The sequence below is a fragment of the Lissotriton helveticus genome, chromosome 8, assembly GCF_964261635.1.
Source record: "Lissotriton helveticus chromosome 8, aLisHel1.1, whole genome shotgun sequence".
Classification (NCBI taxonomy): Eukaryota; Metazoa; Chordata; class Amphibia; order Caudata; family Salamandridae; genus Lissotriton; species Lissotriton helveticus.
The window spans coordinates 346,532,746-346,553,429 of record NC_136069.1 but is presented as its reverse complement, the minus strand read 5'-3'; the positions used below and the strand labels follow the sequence as shown (position 1 = coordinate 346,553,429).

The 20,684-nt window shown below is 46.6% G+C and overlaps 1 protein-coding gene across 1 annotated transcript in view; it reads right to left on the bottom strand.

The window, feature by feature from the left end:
- Positions 1 to 20,684, bottom strand: part of LOC144772670 (lysosomal proton-coupled steroid conjugate and bile acid symporter SLC46A3-like) — a 210,686-nt gene that overhangs the window by 63,239 nt on the left and 126,763 nt on the right. Inside the window, exon 5 of the mRNA XM_078657129.1 lies at positions 2,237 to 2,393. Within this exon, the coding sequence (XP_078513255.1) occupies positions 2,237 to 2,393 (157 nt within the window). The remainder of the gene's footprint in view (positions 1 to 2,236; positions 2,394 to 20,684) is intronic.

Below are 20,684 nucleotides of genomic sequence, written 5' to 3'. Positions count from 1 at the left end.
TGTGCGCGCGCGGCTCCGTCTGTGTGTGCGCGCGGCTCCGTCTGTGTGTGCGCGCGGCTCCGTCTGTGTGTGCGCGCGGCTCCGTCTGTGTGTGCGCGCGGCTCCGTCTGTGTGTGCGCGCGGCTCCGTCTGTGTGCGCGCCCGCGCGGCTCCGTCTGTGTGCGCGCCCGCGCGGCTCCGTCTGTGTGCGCGCCCGCGCGGCTCCGTCTGTGTGCATGCGTGTCCGTGTGGCTGTGTGTGTGCGCGGCTCTGTCTGTGCGTGTGTGCGTGGCTCCGTCTGTGCGTGTGTGCGTGGCTCCGTCTGTGCGCGCCCGCGCGGCTCCGTCTGTGTGCGCGCCCGCGCGGCTCCGTCTGTGTGCGCGCCCGCGCGTCTGTGTGTGTGTGTGTGTGTGTGTGTGTGTGTGTGTGTGTGTGTGTGCGCGGCTCTGTGTGTGTGCGCGGCTCTGTGTGTGCGCGGCTCTGTCTGTGTGTGTGTGTGCGCGGCTCTGTCTGTGTGTGTGCGCGCGCGGCTGTGTGTGTGTGTGTGTGTGTGTGTGTGTGTGTGTGTGCGCGCGCGGCTCTGTCTGTGTGTGTGTGTGTGCGCGGCTGTGTGTGTGTGTGTGTGTGTGTGTGCGCGCGGCTCTGTCTGTGTGTGTGCGCGGCTCTGTCTGTGTGTGTGTGTGCGGCTCTGTCTGTGTGTGTGCGCGGCTCTGTCTGTGTGTGTGTGCGCGCGGCTCTGTCTGTGTGTGTGTGCGCGGCTCTGTCTGTGTGTGTGTGCGCGGCTCTGTCTGTGTGTGTGCGCGGCTCTGTCTGTGTGTGTGCGCGGCTCTGTCTGTGTGTGTGTGCGCGGCTCTGTCTGTGTGTGTGCGCGGCTCTGTCTGTGTGTGTGCGCGGCTCTGTCTGTGTGTGTGCGCGGCTCTGTCTGTGTGTGTGCGCGGCTCTGTCTGTGTGTGTGCGCGGCTCTGTCTGTGTGTGTGCGCGGCTCTGTCTGTGTGTGTGTGCGCGGCTCTGTCTGTGTGTGTGTGCGCGGCTCTGTCTGTGTGTGTGTGCGCGGCTCTGTCTGTGTGTGTGTGCGCGGCTCTGTCTGTGTGTGTGTGCGCGGCTCTGTCTGTGTGTGTGTGCGCGGCTCTGTCTGTGTGTGTGCGCGGCTCTGTGTGTGTGTGTGCGCGGCTCTGTGTGTGTGTGTGCGCGGCTCTGTGTGTGTGTGTGCGGCTCTGTCTGTGTGTGTGTGTGTGTGCGCAGCTCTGTCTGTGTGTGTGTGCGCGGCTCTGTCTGTGTGTGTGTGCGCGGCTCTGTCTGTGTGTGTGTGCGCGCGGCTCTGTGTGTGTGTGCATGGCTCTGTGTGTGTGCATGGCTCTGTGTGTGTGCATGGCTCTGTGTGTGTGCATGGCTCTGTGTGTGTGTGGGTTTGTTTGTGTGGCTCTGTGGGTGGGTGCAAATGCAATCGGTCTCGCATTTGCGAGCGATTAAGCTATTGGCACTGTAAATGAGAAGGCCATTTATTTATATGTTTTAAAAACAAAAACATAAATAAAAATAATGTCATGAGCAATGCCAATAGCTCTAACTTTAACAATGTCGAGACCATTGCATTGTAAATGCTTGTTTATATATCATCTCAAGATATGGCTGACTTTATATGGATATTCTTCGTTAAGAATAATCCATTACCCACATGAAATGTTCAATATGATACTATTTTATATTTGAGTCCATGATAGTCCCAAATTAAGGCTTCTGTAGGTTTGTAGGTAGAAACACCTAGATGCAATCTTTCTCTACACAAATATTTCTATGATTCTAGGTAGGACCTAATAGGGGATTGATTAGATTCAGAAAATAAGCTGATGAGGCCGGACAGATGTATGCCTCGTGCCCATTTGACCAAATACATCTCATAATCTTGTTATTTATCATGCAGTTATGATTTTCCTTGGTATATCTCAATAAAAATAAAATACATCTCTATAAACATAATTTGTTTTATAATAACAGAGGACAAACTATGACAAATAAATACATAATAAAAAGAATGGAATGATTAAGTTGAATACAATTGACAGCGTCTGAAAGACACTGATACATCAATTTAAAGATAATAGTTTGAAATACATTTACAACTTCACACATGCAAGGCAATTACATGGTCTTCACAGTCAACTGAGCAATGACTGTAAATAATATTCACACATATTGACAGCAATGGTTTTACACATATTAACAGTAGCTGTTTCAGCAGATGTGTCCGCGTACTTACCACACCAGGCTCATTGGAATAAGCATAAGTCCAGCTGACAGGAAGAAACTAAATCCTGGAAGCCATGCAACTGTAGCTGCATAAACACTACTAAAAACAACAGCTGCAATGGTTCCTGTTAAACTCTCCAAGCATGCAATACAAGCAAATAGAGCTCCTATTAAAAAGAAACAAATACATTCATATTAGAAATATTTCTTCAAGACATTTAACTTTTTTACTTTTGGTCACTTGAACCCACGATGTAGGGTTTGGCTTCAGGGAAAATAATTCCATGTAGAGAGTTAATACTACATATCTCAATGTTTATTTATATTGTTCTTCTGTACAAAGGATAAAATCAGACACTTTCCCAGATTTGCCTAGAAACACAAATATGATTCATATTCCCCAATAATGATTTAAGAAATGTTATACACTTAAAAAACCTGTAAATGATTAATATTATGTTGCTTAATAAATTGAAAATATCAATGTAGGCCCTCCAACAGATGTCAGGTACAAATGTCCAACTCTCCAAATCTACTCAGAAAACTTCAGGGAAATAATTGCAGCTGACATAGCTGGGGGTTTTCACAGAGGAGGCTTACACAACCAAAATGGGAGTAAGTGTGGACACCCTCTTGGTGCAATAACTTTATCTTGGCAGTTAAACAAAGCACGTGGGATATTATGAAATTGTCATCACCATATGTGAGCAGTGCAATGAGCACCGTAAGGGATTATATAATCATTACCCACATTACAAGTGTCCCTGACATGCTGGAAAACGTTTTCTAGCATGCAAATGACTTTTGAGGTTTCATGGGCTCTATGGCCATCTTTCATAGAGTAGGGCTACTTTGGTAGTATATCTATTGCCTACAGGACTTTCCCGATAGAGAAGCTGGTGGAGGCTCCACCATTTGAAGGGCACCTTCCACTGTCCTCTTGGTAGGCAGGTGAATGGTCAGGATGCTGGAAAGCACTTCAGTCATCTTTTGGCACACGTCCTTTTACATCCCACCCCAACACATAAGGTCTTTAATGTGCAAAATAATTTAGGGTTTCTGGGTTTCACAGACTAATTAATTATCACTAACGTCTGCACATGACAAATCCACCAGGAGGAACCATCACACTATATATTAAACGAATGAACTCGCTCCATAAAGGACTTAATTATATAGAATACAGCAAGAAACTGTTCCTGAGAAAAAAAACTCAGCCCTTTCCTTTCATTCATGGCCAGGCACCTTGCGCCTATAACAGAAGACAGTTGGGTTTTGGAATCAAAGTGAGTAGTGGGTCTGTCTGCATGATAACCTCCACCCCAAATCTAGAGTATAAAGATGTAACATAATGTTGAGTAATGTGCCAACACTGCCTCAAATATTAAACCAAGACACCATGTAGAAGATATTTTCTTCACCACCAAATTCTATCTATGCTTAAGGTTGCTTAATTTTTCTACACGTGACTTATAACATATATCCGTTTATTCTATCCTCTCCATTTACCCATTTACACTTGTGGAAATTGGAGGTGCCAAAAACATCCCAACATAAATACCATGTTCAAGACTCTGTTAATTGCACGTGATTTTCAAGAGTAAATATAAATGAGAAATACCATGCTCACAGAGGTTCTTAAATACTGTATTACTATAACTGGTGCACCTTTGTGCAAGATATCTACATAAAGTTCACTGACCTTCTCTCAGAATAATATACATTAAACGTTTTTGGAGGATGCTCTTCGTTGTTCAATGAGCCAATATAGCCGAATATGAATTTTTGCCAAATACAATCAGGACACTTTTCCTTACACCTACCCAGACACATACTAAAGGTTTGGTAGTTCAATGTACACATTATTTAATTTGACCTCTATTTTCATTGTGCTAAATGTAGCCTAATCAGCCTAGAAAGAAATTAGCTCCATACACCACGCGGTCCCCAAGTGGTTTATAAAGTCCCTTAACAGCAACTTGAATATTCTGTGACTTTTGGTTTTCAATGCTACCAATAATTAACATTGGGGAAACAATATACGAAGGTACATTTTTTATATGTCCAAATGTATTCATGTGTAAACTTACTATTGCACCTGGTAGTAACTTTACACTTTTTTGCTGTTCACCATATCCAAGTGTACATTTTCTACTAGGTTCAGACTTATTTGCCTACACCCCCAAAAACTGGGTATGGAGCCTGCACGAACAGGATTTAAGATTTTACAATTACTAATACTAATGTTTCGTTTTTCATACATAGCTGGAAGTGTCCGCAACCGGCGCAGAGGTTTCCCTGTGGTAAAGTATGGGGAAAAATAATAGAGTATTGATTCTTAAAAAAAGTTCTATAAATATCTTAATTTCAAATAAAAATGATTAACCTAACACTATAAAAATAAATGTTACAACATACCAAATCAAATTAAATGTTGAATAAACAATTAAATAAAATATATTATAGAATTATTTAAAATATTTTTAAAAATTCTAACCTCCCTAGCGTTTTTTAAAAAAAAAGCTTTAATTTTTTTAAGAAGAAATGTAAATGCTATTTTTTTCTTTACCCCCAAAAAGTTTTTCATTGAATATCGTTTTTAAAAAACTTAACTAAATATTAGGGGCCCCATTAGGATGACGGGCGGATTGCCCCTGCCGGGTCGGCGGTAGTCACCGCCGACCCGGCGGGGGCAATCCGCCCGCCATCCCGCAGAAAAGACCCCAGTCATATTACAATGGCTGGGGTGTCAGCGTCGGACGGAAAGTACGTCCGCCGCTTTTCTGCCCGATCGACATGTCGACCGGGCGGAAAAGGGTTCAATATGGTGGCGGTGTCTGACAGACACTGCCAGTCTTATTACAATGTGGCCTTGAACATGCCTTTCCCTGGGGGCATTGCCGCCACAGAAAGGCATGCGGAGTCTGCTTGGGGAGCCCGTTGCGGGCCCCCAGGGACTCCGGGGGGTGGGAGGTGCACCTGCCTTTCAATGAACAACGTGGCAGGCACCGCGTGGTGCCTCTCACATTGTGCATTGAAACACACAACCTTTCTCTGTGGCATTGCGGCGGGTGGTGCTCTCTGCACCGTCCACCGCAATGTTGCAGATGCCCAATGCGCCCGCCAGTGTGGAGGGCGCATGCAAAACGATAAGTGTGGGACCCCCGCACCTTCTGCGGGTGGTCTCGGTTCCCGAGGGTATGGCGGATACTAATGGGGCCCTAGGTTTGTGAATAGCATTTCATAGTACACGGGTAGTACTATTTTAGAGCTACTTATCATACTACAAAGTGCAGTTTGTAGATTTTCCCCCTTAGAGCTTAGGTTGCATGATATGCCAAATTATCCCAAGAAACCTAACAGTACACATGGTTACCTTTCCCCAAAAAATATCCCGGAATTTTCAAGGCATTGGCTTCAAAACTGAAAAGAACTTGGTAAATAAGCAAGCTGATAAGAGTGGGGATTTGTACTTCAAAATAGAGACCTCTATCAGACTGAAATTATGAAACAGATTTCTAATGTGGATTATTATTTTAAACTTACTTTAGATCCTACAAAAGAAGTGCAAAAGATAGTTTTCCATTTGACATCCGATGGTAAAGAGAAGGCTCTCTTGACCCAGAATATATTTCAATAACTCAATGTCAAGAACCTACATACACCTGTGATTTATATCTTAACTAAGGTGCACAAATATTTGGAATTTCCCCCTGGAAGACCAATTGCATCTTGATGTGGTTCTATTGTGAAACCCATTGAACAGTATGTGTTTTTTCATGAAATACTTTATTACACTTACCACATGCTATATTAGAGATAGCACTGGCTTCATCAATACAATTGAAATACAGCCTTTTGATCCTACCACATCCTTGTTGGTCACTCAAGATTATATACATATATTTCCCAAGAGAATGGTTACACATTATTAGAACATACTCAATACAAGATGCAAACAAAATCAGGTCCGAAACTCTTTCATTGTTAACCTCCTGAATTTGGCTCCTCCAAGAAATATCTTTGCCTTTCAGAATGAGTTCTATATGCAAATCCAATTATGGGGGTCCGTCTTTGCACCTAACTTTGCCATCTTGTTTATGGACAGCATAGAACAAAGCACACCGTTGCCCATCACAAACCCATTCCATGGCAATATATTCATCTCGAATCGATACATAGACAATATTTTTCTGATTTGGCAGGGTTCAGAGGGTTCCAGTCATGAAAGGTTAAACTCAAAGTACCAAGGCCTAAAATGTACACTTTAATACGATAGGTCTGAAATCACATTCCTAGATTAGAAAATCTAAAGGGAAAATGGCCTACTATAGCAACTGAAAAGGAACACATTATTATGCTATTATTGTCATCATCTACAAGCCCTTAGGGACTCTCTTTCATATAGCCAATTTCTGAGAATCAGGAGAAACTGTAAATTTAGAAATTACTTTTTTAGGGAGGCAGATATTCTATCCCAGAAATTTAACGCAAGAGGTTATGAAAAGTAGCTGGTAAAACGTGCACTCAAAAGGGATTTGTATTGCCCCAGGGACACCCTACTGACACCCAACAAAAATGTAACAGAAATAAACTTGCATGCATGACAACCTTCTCACCAGTCTCAAACCAAGTAGCTAAATGTATGAAAAAAACGGGAGCATTCTTTATTCAGGTGTCCTTACACATGAGAAACCCATATGAAGGACCACTTGGTCTGGGCATCATTTCATCCCACTGAGCCCGAAACATACCATCCTTGATCTTTGGGATCTACCTCCAGCAATTGGGCATTTCAAGTGTGGCCAGTTCAGTGTGCGCCACTACACTACTGAATCTAAAACATGTAACAATGGGAATATGAATATCACTTCACAGCAACTTTCAGAAACACACAACATGTAGTATATGCCATAGTGTATCTGTGTGGCTATATGCCATAGTGTATCTGTGTGGCCATATGCCATAGTGTATCTGTGTGGCCTACTATACATTTGTCAAGCCTCGCAGAAAGGTCACCACTGCTCCTCTAGTTGGACACCACATGGAGTATAACTATATAGAGGGCGAGATTCAGTGGAAGATCATCTCTAATATTTCTGTACCAAACAGAGGTGGAAACCTCACATCCCTACTGAATAATGTGAATGGATAGTACATCTGGATGCAATGCTTTCTTGCTTGAACCAAATGGAAGTTTGGGAATCTCTAGTGCAACTACTTGAGAGGAAGTTCCTAAAGGAATTCAGAATCTGATACATGATATACACCAGTTTTTTTGATCTCTCTGGTATATATCACAGAAGCATAGATTATGTTGAATAAATCTTGTACATTCTTGCTGGTGTGAAAATTTGAATACTAGTCCATGTTGAGTTGGAATTCTCCAGCAACACATTGTTTTAATTACAAAACGACTCCCGTTACTGACTCTTTCCAAGGTGGTTGCTGAAGCAGAATACATGTGGCAGTCAGATAACTTTCAATTTACGTTAAACCGCATGGCGTGTAGGACGTGGTCGTCCCAAGCACATCACCCAAAGTGGCAGCCACCTGGAGCGTCTGTGCAGAGGTGCATTGAACACCTGAAGGTTAGTTTGCTTCCTCAATTTGCCCCCAGGCCTCTTAACCCCATCCTTGTTTGGAATATCTCTGATGTTTGACCCCTCTTAATTTATTGTACTAGCACACCTGGTTTAGAACACGCCGCAATACTCACCAACGGATCCGGCCCAGGCATTTCCTATGGTAATTAAAAGAGCGGAGGAATTTGGAAAATTTTCAGGCTATGAAATAAATGCCGGAAAAACAGATATAATGGTTTGGAACATCATAAATCTTCAGCTTCCGGTGAAACCTTCAATCCGCTATCTGGGGATCAAAATCACAAAAGACTTAAACCTTTTGACCCAGACTAATCTGGATCGGATTTCTCGTGAATCCAAAGCACTGATGAAATCTTGGTCTTTTCTCCCTTTTACCATTTTTGGGAGAACAAGCTTAGTTAAAATGACCATCCTCCCCAAATACACATTTATCTTTAATACTATCCCATTAATATTTGATACCAAGCAACTCTCTAAATGCCAACAAAACATCAATTCGTTCATTTGGTGCTATAAGTCAACCAGGCTGGCATGGAAGAAGCTGAGAAGGAGGAGAGAACAGGGAGGACTCGCCTTGCCAGACCTAGAATACTATGCTTGGGCTTTTCATCTGACCCACTCTAGGATGCTATTAAAGATCCCGCTTGATAACTCAAATGGCCGTATGTTCAAAGCGATGTTACTGGGCTCCAACCTTCCATTGGACGGATTTTTATTTAAGTTCGGCCATTAGAGATTCTTCAAAAAAGTTAGGCTAAAGACATTATATAGCTCCCTAAAAGAATGGATCCAAATTAAATCGAAGGCTGGAATAGCATACTTTTCCAATCACGCACCGATATGGGACTTTACAGGATTCTCCTCGCAATATACTGAGACTGTTAAAACCGTGTTACTGGAAGCAGGAATAAAACGATGGGGAGAGTTAGTGGTAGGAGGATCCTTAATGGAATGGGAAATATTCTCAGACAGGGTAACCTCACCACTATCCTGGTTTATTTTTATACAACTGTCCAGTTGGTTGCAAACTCAAATAAAGAAAAAAGGTCAAAATTGGAGGATACAGCTCTCTAGAAAAAAACCTAGTTGAGAAACCCTACGGAGGTAAAGAGGTGGCTTTTTACTATTGGAACATCATTGAAGAAGCAGAGGGCGAATTTAACCTTCCGTTAAAACTATGGGGAGGAGAGGGAGAACCACAGGCAAAAGAGAAATGGATAGAATCTTTTAGCCTTCTCTACAAAATTATAAAACCTGCCTGGTTGAGGCGCAACCAACTATTTACATTACACCGAGCGTATTACTCCCCCAAAAAGCTCTCTAAGTTCCAACCAGGGAAGTGCTGTGGTAAATGCCTCCTCCCAGCAGCCTCAGATTTACATATGTTTTGGGAGTGTCCGAACATCACTACATACTGGCAAGAAATCAAGATATCACTTGAATCAATCCTCAGAATCTCTATCCCTCTCATGGTCTTTAATCATCTTTGGGTTAAATAATAACATCAAGGGGCTAGAAAGAGAATTTTTATATTATTCTATTCTACTAGCAAGAAGACAAATATGCAAAAATTGGGTTAATATTAATTCACCGACCCATGCAGAGTGGTTGTCTTCACTTTATGCAGCATCGAAAGTAGATTTAGCCAGAGCATGTAGCCCCCGTACTGTGAGATTCTGGAATTTCTTAGTTGAGTGGAGACGGGATAGCTAGAATACCCGTTTTTTTTTTTTTCTTCTTTTTTTTCCCCCCGGGTCCGATGATTAAGCCCAAGCATCCATGTCCAATGGGAGGCACCCCATCCCATAATGTTAATGGACTATCAGCCGATAATGGGCTCGAATGGAGATAGTTTGTGTGGGGCTCTTTCTCGCTGAGACATCAGGCCCGTCCTTTTGGAGGGTATGAAACCATTTTCTGGTTTCTTAATGGTACAGAGGCGATGGTGTTTCTGCGGCTGGAGCGTCCCTGGAACGACTAAGTGGCTAATGAGGACAAAAAAAAAAAATACTCACCACTCCGCTTCTAATCAATTCAATGACGGCTGTCAAAACAATCATACTCCTTAAGGGACATTTAACTAATTTCTCTCCTTGGCACCTTCCCTTCTATTTAGCAAACCCCTGCCACCTGGTTACATTTTTTTAAAGGTCCAATGTGGGAGACGTTGGCTTCCGGCTGCATAGCTTCCCACCTGTTTATCATTACGGTGGAGGAAGTTTTGGTAAGCCCAATTGATCTATGTGATCACACTCCTTATGTTCCTATGACTCAATTATGTTTCCCATCTAAGACTTGTTAGTTCTATGGGCACTTTTAACTTATTTAGAGCCATCTAAAATGGGAATACCAGTGTCTCGATTTTATCCTATCCGCGGTTTATGATTTTTGTTTTGTGCTAATTCGGTTTTGTATTTTTGATTTTATATACATGCTCCCATTGTTGAATTTAATTAAACTGTGTCTCAGGCCACCAGTACCTTGAGTCTTCATGATTCCATAGTGGTCATGGGATCAAAATGTTTTTTTTGTTTTCAAAAACCTTTATTGCATAAAGATAAATGACATACAATCTCAAATGGGGCAACGTGCCCTCTCAATGCAATTACTCTGATAAACTCGCATCCCATACCCTCTCCCCTCCCGCCTCCCCATCCCTTCTCCCCCTTTCCAACCCCAACACCCCCCTCCCACCCCCGCACACTCGGGATAGCAAAGCTCGTCAAATCGGCCGTGTATTGAATATTCAGAAGTCCTCTCGCCAAGCGAGAAAATGTCTTTGGATCCTCTTCCAGTAGTCCAGGATGATCAGAAACCTCCTCCCCTGCTCCTGCCCCCACTGCCGCCCCCCCTCATTCGCCCTCTCATGTACAGTATTCCAGTCGCACAACACATTCCATTCATTCCCCCTGCGTGCTTCCTTCAGTTCCTTCCTCACTGCTGCCCTGCCTCAGTAAATAATTTATCAAGGGCCCCCATATGTCACGAGGCCTCGACCTCAGCGGTAGTTGCTCTGCATACACCTGTAGGTATTCCTGCCAAACAGACATGTCATGGAGCCAGTCCTTAAACTTAGGGGCTCTGCCTCTACACCACCTGCAGGCTATCTGTCGTTGCGCTAGGAGGATGCCTATGGCCAGAAATTGTTTGTGCCGTGTTTGTATGTCACCCGTCAATCCCAACAGGACCCTGAGGGGAGTTGGAGATAGCGATATGTCCACCATACTAGTTAACCCTGCAAATACTTCCTCCCAGAATGTAGCCACGCGAGGGCATCTCCAGGCCAAATGCATAAAGTCCGCCTCTCCCTGACCACATCTTAGACATTTGTCGTCCTCTCGAAGGTGAATCCTATGCAATCGCGCCGGGGTGTGATATATTCGGTGCAGGAACTTGTAGTGTACCAAACGAAGCCTGCAATTACTAGATATGGCTTCCGTTTGGAGACTCCCACTGCTCATCCGTCAGGGGGCTGTCTAGGTTCGCATCCCACTCCTTGCGGGGCCCAAACAGGGCGAGCGAGGGGGGCGCAGCGCACCCGTTTATAGAGCATAGAAACAACATGTGTAGGGGCTTCGGGTTGCAACATTAAATGTAACGACGTAAATGTCTCTGGTTCGTGCGAAATTTCCCTCCAAGGTATAGGTCTCCCCATGTTCCCAACTCCAGTCTGTCAAGCATCCGCTGGCAAATTCTTTCACCTGTGACAGGCAACAGTGGGCAGTGGCACAAGGGGCACTCTAGGTGAGTACATCAGTTGTATACCTTCCACTTTCGCCAACCAATTCCACGCATGAATTGTACAGTCCACTGTGGAGGGATCATCGTACCGCACCCTAGAGGGCGTATACAGATACTCAGACGTCGGGACAGGGGTCATGTATCCGCCCTCGACTGCAAGGTGAGGCATATACAGAGGCGGGTGAAACCAGTATACCACAAAGTGTGCCTGCGCACTATAAGAATATTGCTTGAAGTTGGGACATCAAACTATCCGACTCGGACTGTGCCCTGGGCTTTGCTAACCAGGCCCAGTGCTCTGATAACCACCTCCCTCAGCCGGAACTCCCCACCTCCCTCACCTGGAACCCACCCGCCAGCACAACGGACCCCAACGAAGCAGCCCGCAACTTCACACAGTGGCTGACCGCCTGCGCCGACGACCTCGCGCCACTGAAGAACCCTCCCAGCAGACCCAGAAGCAAGAGAGCCTCCTGGTTCACCGACGAACTCAAGGACTCCAAGAAGAACTGCCGCACCCTCGAGAAAGCCTGGCTCCTCGACCAGACCACAGACAACATGACCGCCCTCAAACACGCCACCCGCAAGCACCACCAGCTTATCCGCACCACCAAGAAGAAATCACTGAAGGAACGACTGGACAACAACGCCCACGACAGCAAGGAACTCTTCAGCATCGTCAAGGAGTTCTCCAACCCCAGCACCGGCAACAACGACATCACTCCTTCACAAGATCTCTGCGACTCTCTCGCCTCGTTCTTCCACCGCAAGATCGCCGACATCCACAACAGCTTCGGCGCACCATCCACGCACCCAACCGTCGAACCAACGCCCCCCCACCACCACCCTCCGCACCTGGACCACGGTGAGCATAGAAACAACATGTGTAGGGGCTTCGGGTTGCAACATTAAATCTAATGACGTAAATGTCTCTGGTTCCTGCGGGAACTCCGGAGTTAGAGCTCTGACACTTTGCCGTAGTCGTTTGTACAGGAACACCTCCATGAAAGAGTGCGCCTGATCCCCAAAAACCTGCTCTTTCGTGCGAAATTTCCCTCAAAGGTATAGGTCTCCCCATGTTCCCAACTCCAGTCTGTCAAGCATCCGCTGGCAAATTCTTTCACCTGTGACAGGCAACAGTGGGCAGTGGCGCAAGGGGCACTCTAGGTGAGTACATCAGTTGTATGCCCTCCACTTTCGCCAACCAATTCCACGCATGAATTGTACAGTCCACTGTGGAGGGATCATCGTACCGCACCCTAGAGGGCGTATACAGATACTCAGACGTCGGGACAGGGGTCATGTATCCGCCCTCGACTGCAAGGTGAGGCATATACAGAGGCGGGTGAAACCAGTATACCACAAAGTGTGCCTGCGCACTATAAGAATATTGCTTGAAGTTGGGACATCAAACCCTCCCATTCGATATGGCAACATAAGTGTAGTTAATTTCAGCCGTGCTTGCTGGCCCCCCAAATAAGGCGCACCAGCTGTGAACGAAGCAAATGAAAAAAGAATGCTCCCGGGTTAAAAGGAATGTGCCTACAGTTTCCTGTTGCAGGACTGGTCACTAGAAGTGTCACAAGGCACTTTCCTACCTTTCTTAATGGTGTAGGTAAGTATGTCTTCTGGTGGAAGAACTGCGGGAATCCATATAGGAGTTGTGGGGAACCTGGTGCAATTCCTTTCAAGTGAAATTAAATTGTTGAGATCCGCAGGAAGGAACGAGCGAATACAAACTGCTTGAGAAATGTACACTTCTGAAGTGACGCCTTTGTCATATCTCTGAAATCTCTACAGCGACTTACAGAACCTGCTTTTGGCATTGGCAAGCTGGTCCAGGCCGACAATCTCCATAATGGTACATGGAGCTGTCTGCACTTAAGTCATACAAACACCAACACCCCTCTTGCTTGGCTCCATCGATTCTGTTTAAAGTGCTTTTAATCATTGTTTAATGTGCCGCATGAGCTGTTTCTAGCACTCCATCAGCCACCTTTCTTGCTCTTCCATCTGTCTTTCACCCCCTGCCACCACGCAGCTGCAACCTTCCATCCATCCAACCAACCAACCAACACCTGGCAGCAGTGTGCCAAAGCTAATCTGTGAGTAAAACAGTGGAATTGGGTGAGGTGCGGGAATTTTTGAGTTCAGAGGCCACTCAATGCTCTTGTGTAATCAGCCAGGGACTGTTCTGTGAAGACAAAAAGGGGTTCCTTTTATTCACCTGCAGCAGTGAGGCTGTGACATTTTATTTTGACCAGGGTGCTATCCAAGCAAGTAATGGCTCTAACGGCGCAGCCTGATGCCCTCATATAACGGACTTTGTGCCTCTAACTGGCATCTGTGAACAAACATGGACTGAGCATCATTGGTGGTGATTCTTGATGCGCTTCGGATCCTTAGTTAGTGGACACTAGCGATAAAAGAAATTGCGATGGATGCCCTTGTATAAGAGCCTATTTTTGGCCTTTGTTGTTATATGGACATTTTTGGTTTCCTTCATAACCTCTGCTATCTTAAACTGATTGCGCACAGTTATGCTTCATTTTCTTATAACATTTAATCTTTACCTAAACTTCCTATGGACATTTTAATTCTTTATTGTTTGTGTTACTTATACATATTTTCTCAGGAGTGAGAAAGCCACCCCCATTTTTAACGGATACTGGTGATATCTGACTCGGACTGTGCCCTGGGCTTTGCTAACCAGGCCCAGTGCTCTGATAACCACCTTCCTCAGCCGGAACTCACCACCTCCCTCAGCCGGAACCCACCCGCCAGCACAACGGACCCCAACGAAGCAGCCCGCAACTTCACACAGTGGCTGACCGCCTGCGCCGACGACCTCGCGCCACTGAAGAACCCTCCCAGCAGATCCAGAAGCAAGAAAGCCTCCTGGTTCACCGACGAACTCAAGGACTCCAAGAAGAACTGCCGCACCCTCGAGAAAGCCTGGCTCCTCGACCAGACCACAGACAACATGACCGCCCTCAAACACGCCACCCGCAAGCACCACCAGCTTATCCGCACCACCAAGAAGAAATCACCGAAGGAACGACTGGACAACAACGCCCACGACAGCAAGGAACTCTTCAGCATCGTCAAGGAGTTCTCCAACCCCAGCACCGGCAACAACAACATCACTCCTTCACAAGATCTCTGCGACTCTCTCGCCTCGTTCTTCCACCGCAAGATCGCCGACATCCACAACAGCTTCAGCGCACCATCCACGCACCCAACCGTCGAACCAACGTCCCCCCACCGCCACCCTCCGCAACTGGACCACGGTGACCACCGAAGACACAGCCCGCACGATGAACACCATCCACTCCGGATCTCCAACCGACCCCTGCCCCACCACGTCTTCAACAAGGCCGACTCCACCATCGCACCCCAACTCCGGAACATCAACAAAACCTCCTTCAACACCGCCACCTTCCCGGAGAGCTGGAAGCATGCCGAGCTCAGCGCCCTGCTGAAGAAACCAACAAAGGACCCCACCGACCTCAAAAACATCCGCCCCATCTCGCTCCTCCCTTTTCCTGCCAAAGTCATCGAGAAGACCGTCAACAGACAGCTTGCCGCCTTCCTCGAGACGAACAGATCCCTCGACCCCTCGCAGTCCGGTTTCCGAGCCAACCACAGCACCGAGACCGCCCTCATCGCAGCCACCGACATCAGAACCCTGCTCGACAACGGGAAAACAGCGGCCCTCATCCTCCTGGACCTCTCTGCAGCGTTTGACACGGTCTGCCACCGCACCCTAGTTCAACGCCTCAGCAACATCGGTATCCAAGAGAAGGCACTGGAGTGGATCATCTCGTTCCTAGCCGGAAGAACTCGGAGAGTCCGCCTCCCCCCGTTCCGATCCGAAGCCACCGAAGTCATCTGCGGCGTACCGCAAGGCTCATCACTCAGCCCCACCCTCTTCAACATCTACATGAGACCTCTTGCAGCCATCGCACGCCAACACAGCCTCAACATCATCTCCTACGCCGACGACACCCAACTGATCCTGTCCCTCACCAGAGACCCCGCCACCGCCAGAACTAGCCTACACGAAGGGATGAAAGACGTCGCCGAGTGGATGAAGAACAGCCGCCTGAAACTGAACTCAGATAAGACGGAAGTCCTCATCCTGGGACCATCGCCCTCCGCCTGGGACGACTCCTGGTGGCCCCCCGCCCTGGACACCACTCCCAAGCCAACAGACCATGCACGCAACCTGGGCTTCATCCTGGACTCCTCCCTCTCGATGACCAGACAAGTCACGCCGTCTCCTCATCATGCTTCAACACCCTACGCATGCTCCGCAAGATCTTCCGATGGATCCCGACCGAAACCAGGAAGACGGTCACCCAGGCACTCGTCACCAGCCGACTGGACTACGGAAACACCCTCTACGCCGGAACCACAGCCAAGCTACAGAAAAGACTCCAACGTATCCAGAACGCCTCCGCCCGACTCATCCTGGACATCCCCCGACGCAGCCACATCTCCGGCCACCTGAGGGACCTGCACTGGCTTCCCGTCAGCAAGAGGATCACATTCAGGCTCCTCACCCACGCACACAAGTCTCTCCACGACCTGGGCCCCAAGTACCTCAACGACCGCCTGACCTTCTACACGCCCACCCGCCAGCTACGCTCTACAAGCCTCGCCCTCGCTGCCGTACCACGCATCCGAAGAGCCACCGCCGGAGGTAGATCCTTCTCCCACCTGGCGGCCAAGACATGGAACTCCCTCCCCATCCACCTTCGGCTGACCCAGGACCATCTCGCCTTCAGGAAACAACTCAAGACCTGGCTGTTCGAGCAGTAGCATACCCCTCCCCCCAAGCGCCTTGAGACCCTCCCGGGTGAGTAGTGCGCTATACAAATGCTATGATTGATTGATTGACAAACAAGCATTTGCAATGCAGTAGGTCTTGCATTATTAAAGTTTGAGCTATTGGCATTGCTAATAATAATGCAACACCAATAACTCAAACATTCAGTAATGCGAGCCCTATTGCATTGCAAATGCTTGTTTGTGAAGGCTACCGCTCCTCCCCCCTCCCACCCCCGACTGTCCCAGTTACTGGGGTTATTAGCCTCACTCCACAGCAAATGGGCGCAGCAACAAAGTAAACCGATCGGATGACACCAACACGGTCAACAAAACACCAACTGGTCAAAGAAAGGACAAACTGAAAGCGCAGGAATCTGCGGAGAATTTTTATGTCAACTTCCGTCTTCTTCAGTGGATAAACGGAATTCAGTGACCACAGACTAGAAAGAAAGAGGTAAAACACTTGGCTTGTATTATACTTCAGTAAGTTAATGAGTTTGCTGCGGAAACAAGCCTGTGTGCAGCCTTCAATGGTTAACCTTAAAAACGCCAGTGGGGCCTACTCGGCTTGTCATGCTCCCGAAATGGATAAAACTAGTACAAATGAGTAGGATGATAAGAGCGCTGGTTATCCAGGCACGACAGATAAAAACCGTGTGAGATGAATGCGCTTTTCGGATGATCAAAATCCGTATTCAACCAGTCACCCACATACCACATACCATTAGACAAAAAAAAACAACTGAACGACTGGCTTTGTCAAGGGCTGCCTAATGACTTCCGTTTCCACTTCCTTGGAACACCACCCTATTTCCCAACAGAGGATTACTACATTTTGCTTTCGCAGGCAGCTCTTTGAAATGCGGCGGCGTCCACGGCTGTGTTACATCACGGCTGCTTCGATGATCTTGTGACAGGAATTCCACTGTAGTAGGAACTTGTCCAAGATGCCGCGAGCTGCGCGCGCGTGAACCGACATGAATTGTTGACGGACAGAGAACCGACCCAGAGTGATTTTCTCTTAGGCGGAGGCAAAGCCGGGTTTAATGACGTCCATGTAAAGCAATGCCGTAGAATGATGAGACATTAGGGAACCCAGATGTTTGGAAAATATGCTGTCGTCCTGTGATGTTTTGAATGGGTAAAGAGTCTAATGTTGTGTTATCAGCTACCGTGGTGAGGACTAACATCACGATCCCTCAACCCACGCACCCTCCCTGTCTTATGCAGACTCAGGTTGAGTGTGTATGGGTAACACTTCCAGGTCACAGGGCACCATGATTCTGGCCCTGATTTTAAAACATTTTTTTTACAAACCTGTCCTTTCCAGTAACCAGCCACATTAGCTGCTACAACAAGGGGTATGATGTGAAGTTGCAATCTTTGATTACTTTTTTTTTCCAGTCTGAATGGTGACCTAGGAGCAGAGAGTACCCAGAGATAAGAACTGCACCCAGACATTCATGTTTAGTGAAAGGTCAGGTGTGCCATTTCCTTGCATCCTTGAAACGTATAGGTGGGAGGTGTTGCCCCAAGGAACCACGAAAGTCTGGGCATCCATTGACCTGTGGTCGGTAATCTAATCTGATTTCCCAAGTACCAATCGCCAGCCTACGAGCTCAAAAGACAAGCCCCCAGGGATAAGTGGCCCCATCGGCCTCGGCGAGGCAGTCTGAGGAAGCGAGCCCTGCACGGCGATACAACGCTTTGCTCTAGATCACGGATATTCTCCACACTAAGTGGAAGAATCCGAAGGACCATCAAGCACAAGGTGACTGACTCCATCCCAGCCCTACAAGCTTCGACATATGGGCATGTGAAGATCTAAAGAATGTCTCTTGCTAACTTCCTGCAATTCTCATGAATACATACTAAGATTAATACTCTGAAAATGTTTTCTAAGCCTATTTTCAGTTGTTTCTTGAAAAAAAAGATTGCCAGTACCGATTCAGATTTGTCACGTGGAAAACACATTTCTAAGTTAACTCGCAAGAAGAGGACACCCATTTTCAGCATCTGTTAGCAATCTTGGAGAGATAGTATCTGCTTCAAGGGGAACAAGACATCAGCGGTTCTTTCATTTAGTTGCTTCCCAGCAAAATGGATCCAAAAATTAACAATCCCGCGAGTGGTGCAGGCGGGACAGTGACAGACTCCGAGAATGCTCCACCAGTGACCAGCCTCAGTGAGCGCTCCTCCAGTGACGGCCTCTCTGGGTGCCTCTCTAATGACAGTAGAGACAGTGGCATTGTGAGGCCATTTACTAGAAACAAAGCACGAAGAAAGAAAACGAGGGCAAAATCGAAACTAGTGGTGTGCGCGCACCACAAAGGAGCAGGGCAAGGAAGCCTGTCGTCTGTGCCGCGCTGATGCGCGTAATAGACACTGAGGGGACTGGGTGGAGCAAAAGCGGGACATGCGCTTGCCTTTGCCCAATTGCGTGCTTTTTATAAAAATAAAAAAAACATGCTAAAGCCAATGGCAGCCGCCAAAAGCAAAACCACACACACGAGCGTGTGGTCAGCTTTCAGAACCCCGTACAAGAGGTCTCGCACTGCACGAGCAGTGCTGCGCACTGCAACGCTAGGCGTGAGACCTAAAAAGGTATATGGTAATTAGGAATAATCTAATATTCTAAAATGGCACTTCAAACTCTCCACTGGCTCCCGGTGAGGAGCAGAGTGGAGTATAAGGTACTCTGTACCTGCCATCGCATTTTGAATGGCAGGGCGCCACGACCACTCCAGAGCTTGGTAGCGCGCTATCAACCGTCCCGTGCTTTAAGATCTGCGGGGACGGGACTGGTGAAAATTCCCAAGGTAAAAAAAGCGCGCATGGGGGGGAAGATCGTTTAGGTACCTGGCAGCGTTCAAATGGAACAAATTACCGCTCGAACTGCGTCTTGAGCCATCGGAGTCCAGGTTCCGGTCTAAACTCAAAACCTACCTATATTTGGTTTAGTCCTCCCCCTTTTTTTTTTTTTTTTTTTGGATCCTGTTGTAGCCATCTCACCATAGCGCGGGGACACGCCGGGGCGCGTAACCAGGCGCGTTCTAAGACTCCCTATTATTATTATTATATAATTACAATTGGCAATGACAAACCCTGTAAGTCCCTAGTATATAATAAGGCAAAGGGGATTCAAACTACCTATAATTCCCTAGTATATTATAGGGCAGGATGGTTAGTGGCCCATTAGATATCCTGCACTGAAGTGTTCACCACTGTATTGCCTGCTGTCACTTTGCAGACTGTCTATACAACTATATTTTTGCAAATTTTACTTTGGTGTTGAAGATAATTCCAAAGTGGTTATCTACCTAATTTTAGATATGAGTCACCCCCAAGGTCTCCCAGGGGTGAGATGTCTTCTAACTATAAGCAAGGGCATTATAAAGATGTTTTATAAGCCCTGGTGAGGGGAAACTGCCACATTGGTTTTCCCTCCATTGTAGATTATTAGCTTAATAGGCTAACATTGGAATGATATTTAATATAACCATTGTTAAAAAGGAGCTAAACATTTTGTTCAAAGACTTAAAAGATTGCAGTGACAAATCCAACAATGTGCCACTGTTTAATGTATCATAACTACTACAGAAAATAAGTTATAGACCTTTCTTTTCTGTGATCCAAAATCCAACCTTCTAGCAGCTTCTCCTGATTGGTCAGCCGTAACAGGCTTAGCCAGGCTGCTTTGATGAGGTGATAAGTGGGCGCATAGAACAGAGATTATTTGATGGGTAGAGCTCTGCAGCAGGAAGGGACAGGTCAGAAAGGGGGTGGGGTAAATCAAACTGAGCTTGAAAGAGAGAGCAGGACAGTAAGAAATGCCAGGCCTACCCCTCCCTCTTCCTGTAACCCAAGACAATGCCAGGCCCAGGAATGAAATGTGCTGGGATGGAGGGTGGGTGTTAATGGAAATGAGCCACATTAGTAGGTTGGTTTAGTCAGCTCTTATAGCAAAGAAGAGGAAATCCCCAGCTACCAAGGGTTGAGCCACGGGCTAATGTATTGAGATCTTGTCCCATCAAACGTCACCAGCCAATCTGTAAGACATTACTTACCTTACCACCAACAGCAGGAGTTCTTCAGAGACTGATTATCAGTCAGCAAGCAGAATTGTCAGAAGCCAATGAAGAAAAGCATCCTGAACAGAGTTCGCGGGACTGAGAGAATAGGTCTAGGGAAACTAGCTTTAATAAAGTCCACTTTCCAAAGCCAAGATTTTGCAGCACAGCCTATCCTGCAAATGCTGGAAAGGAAAGTGCACATTAA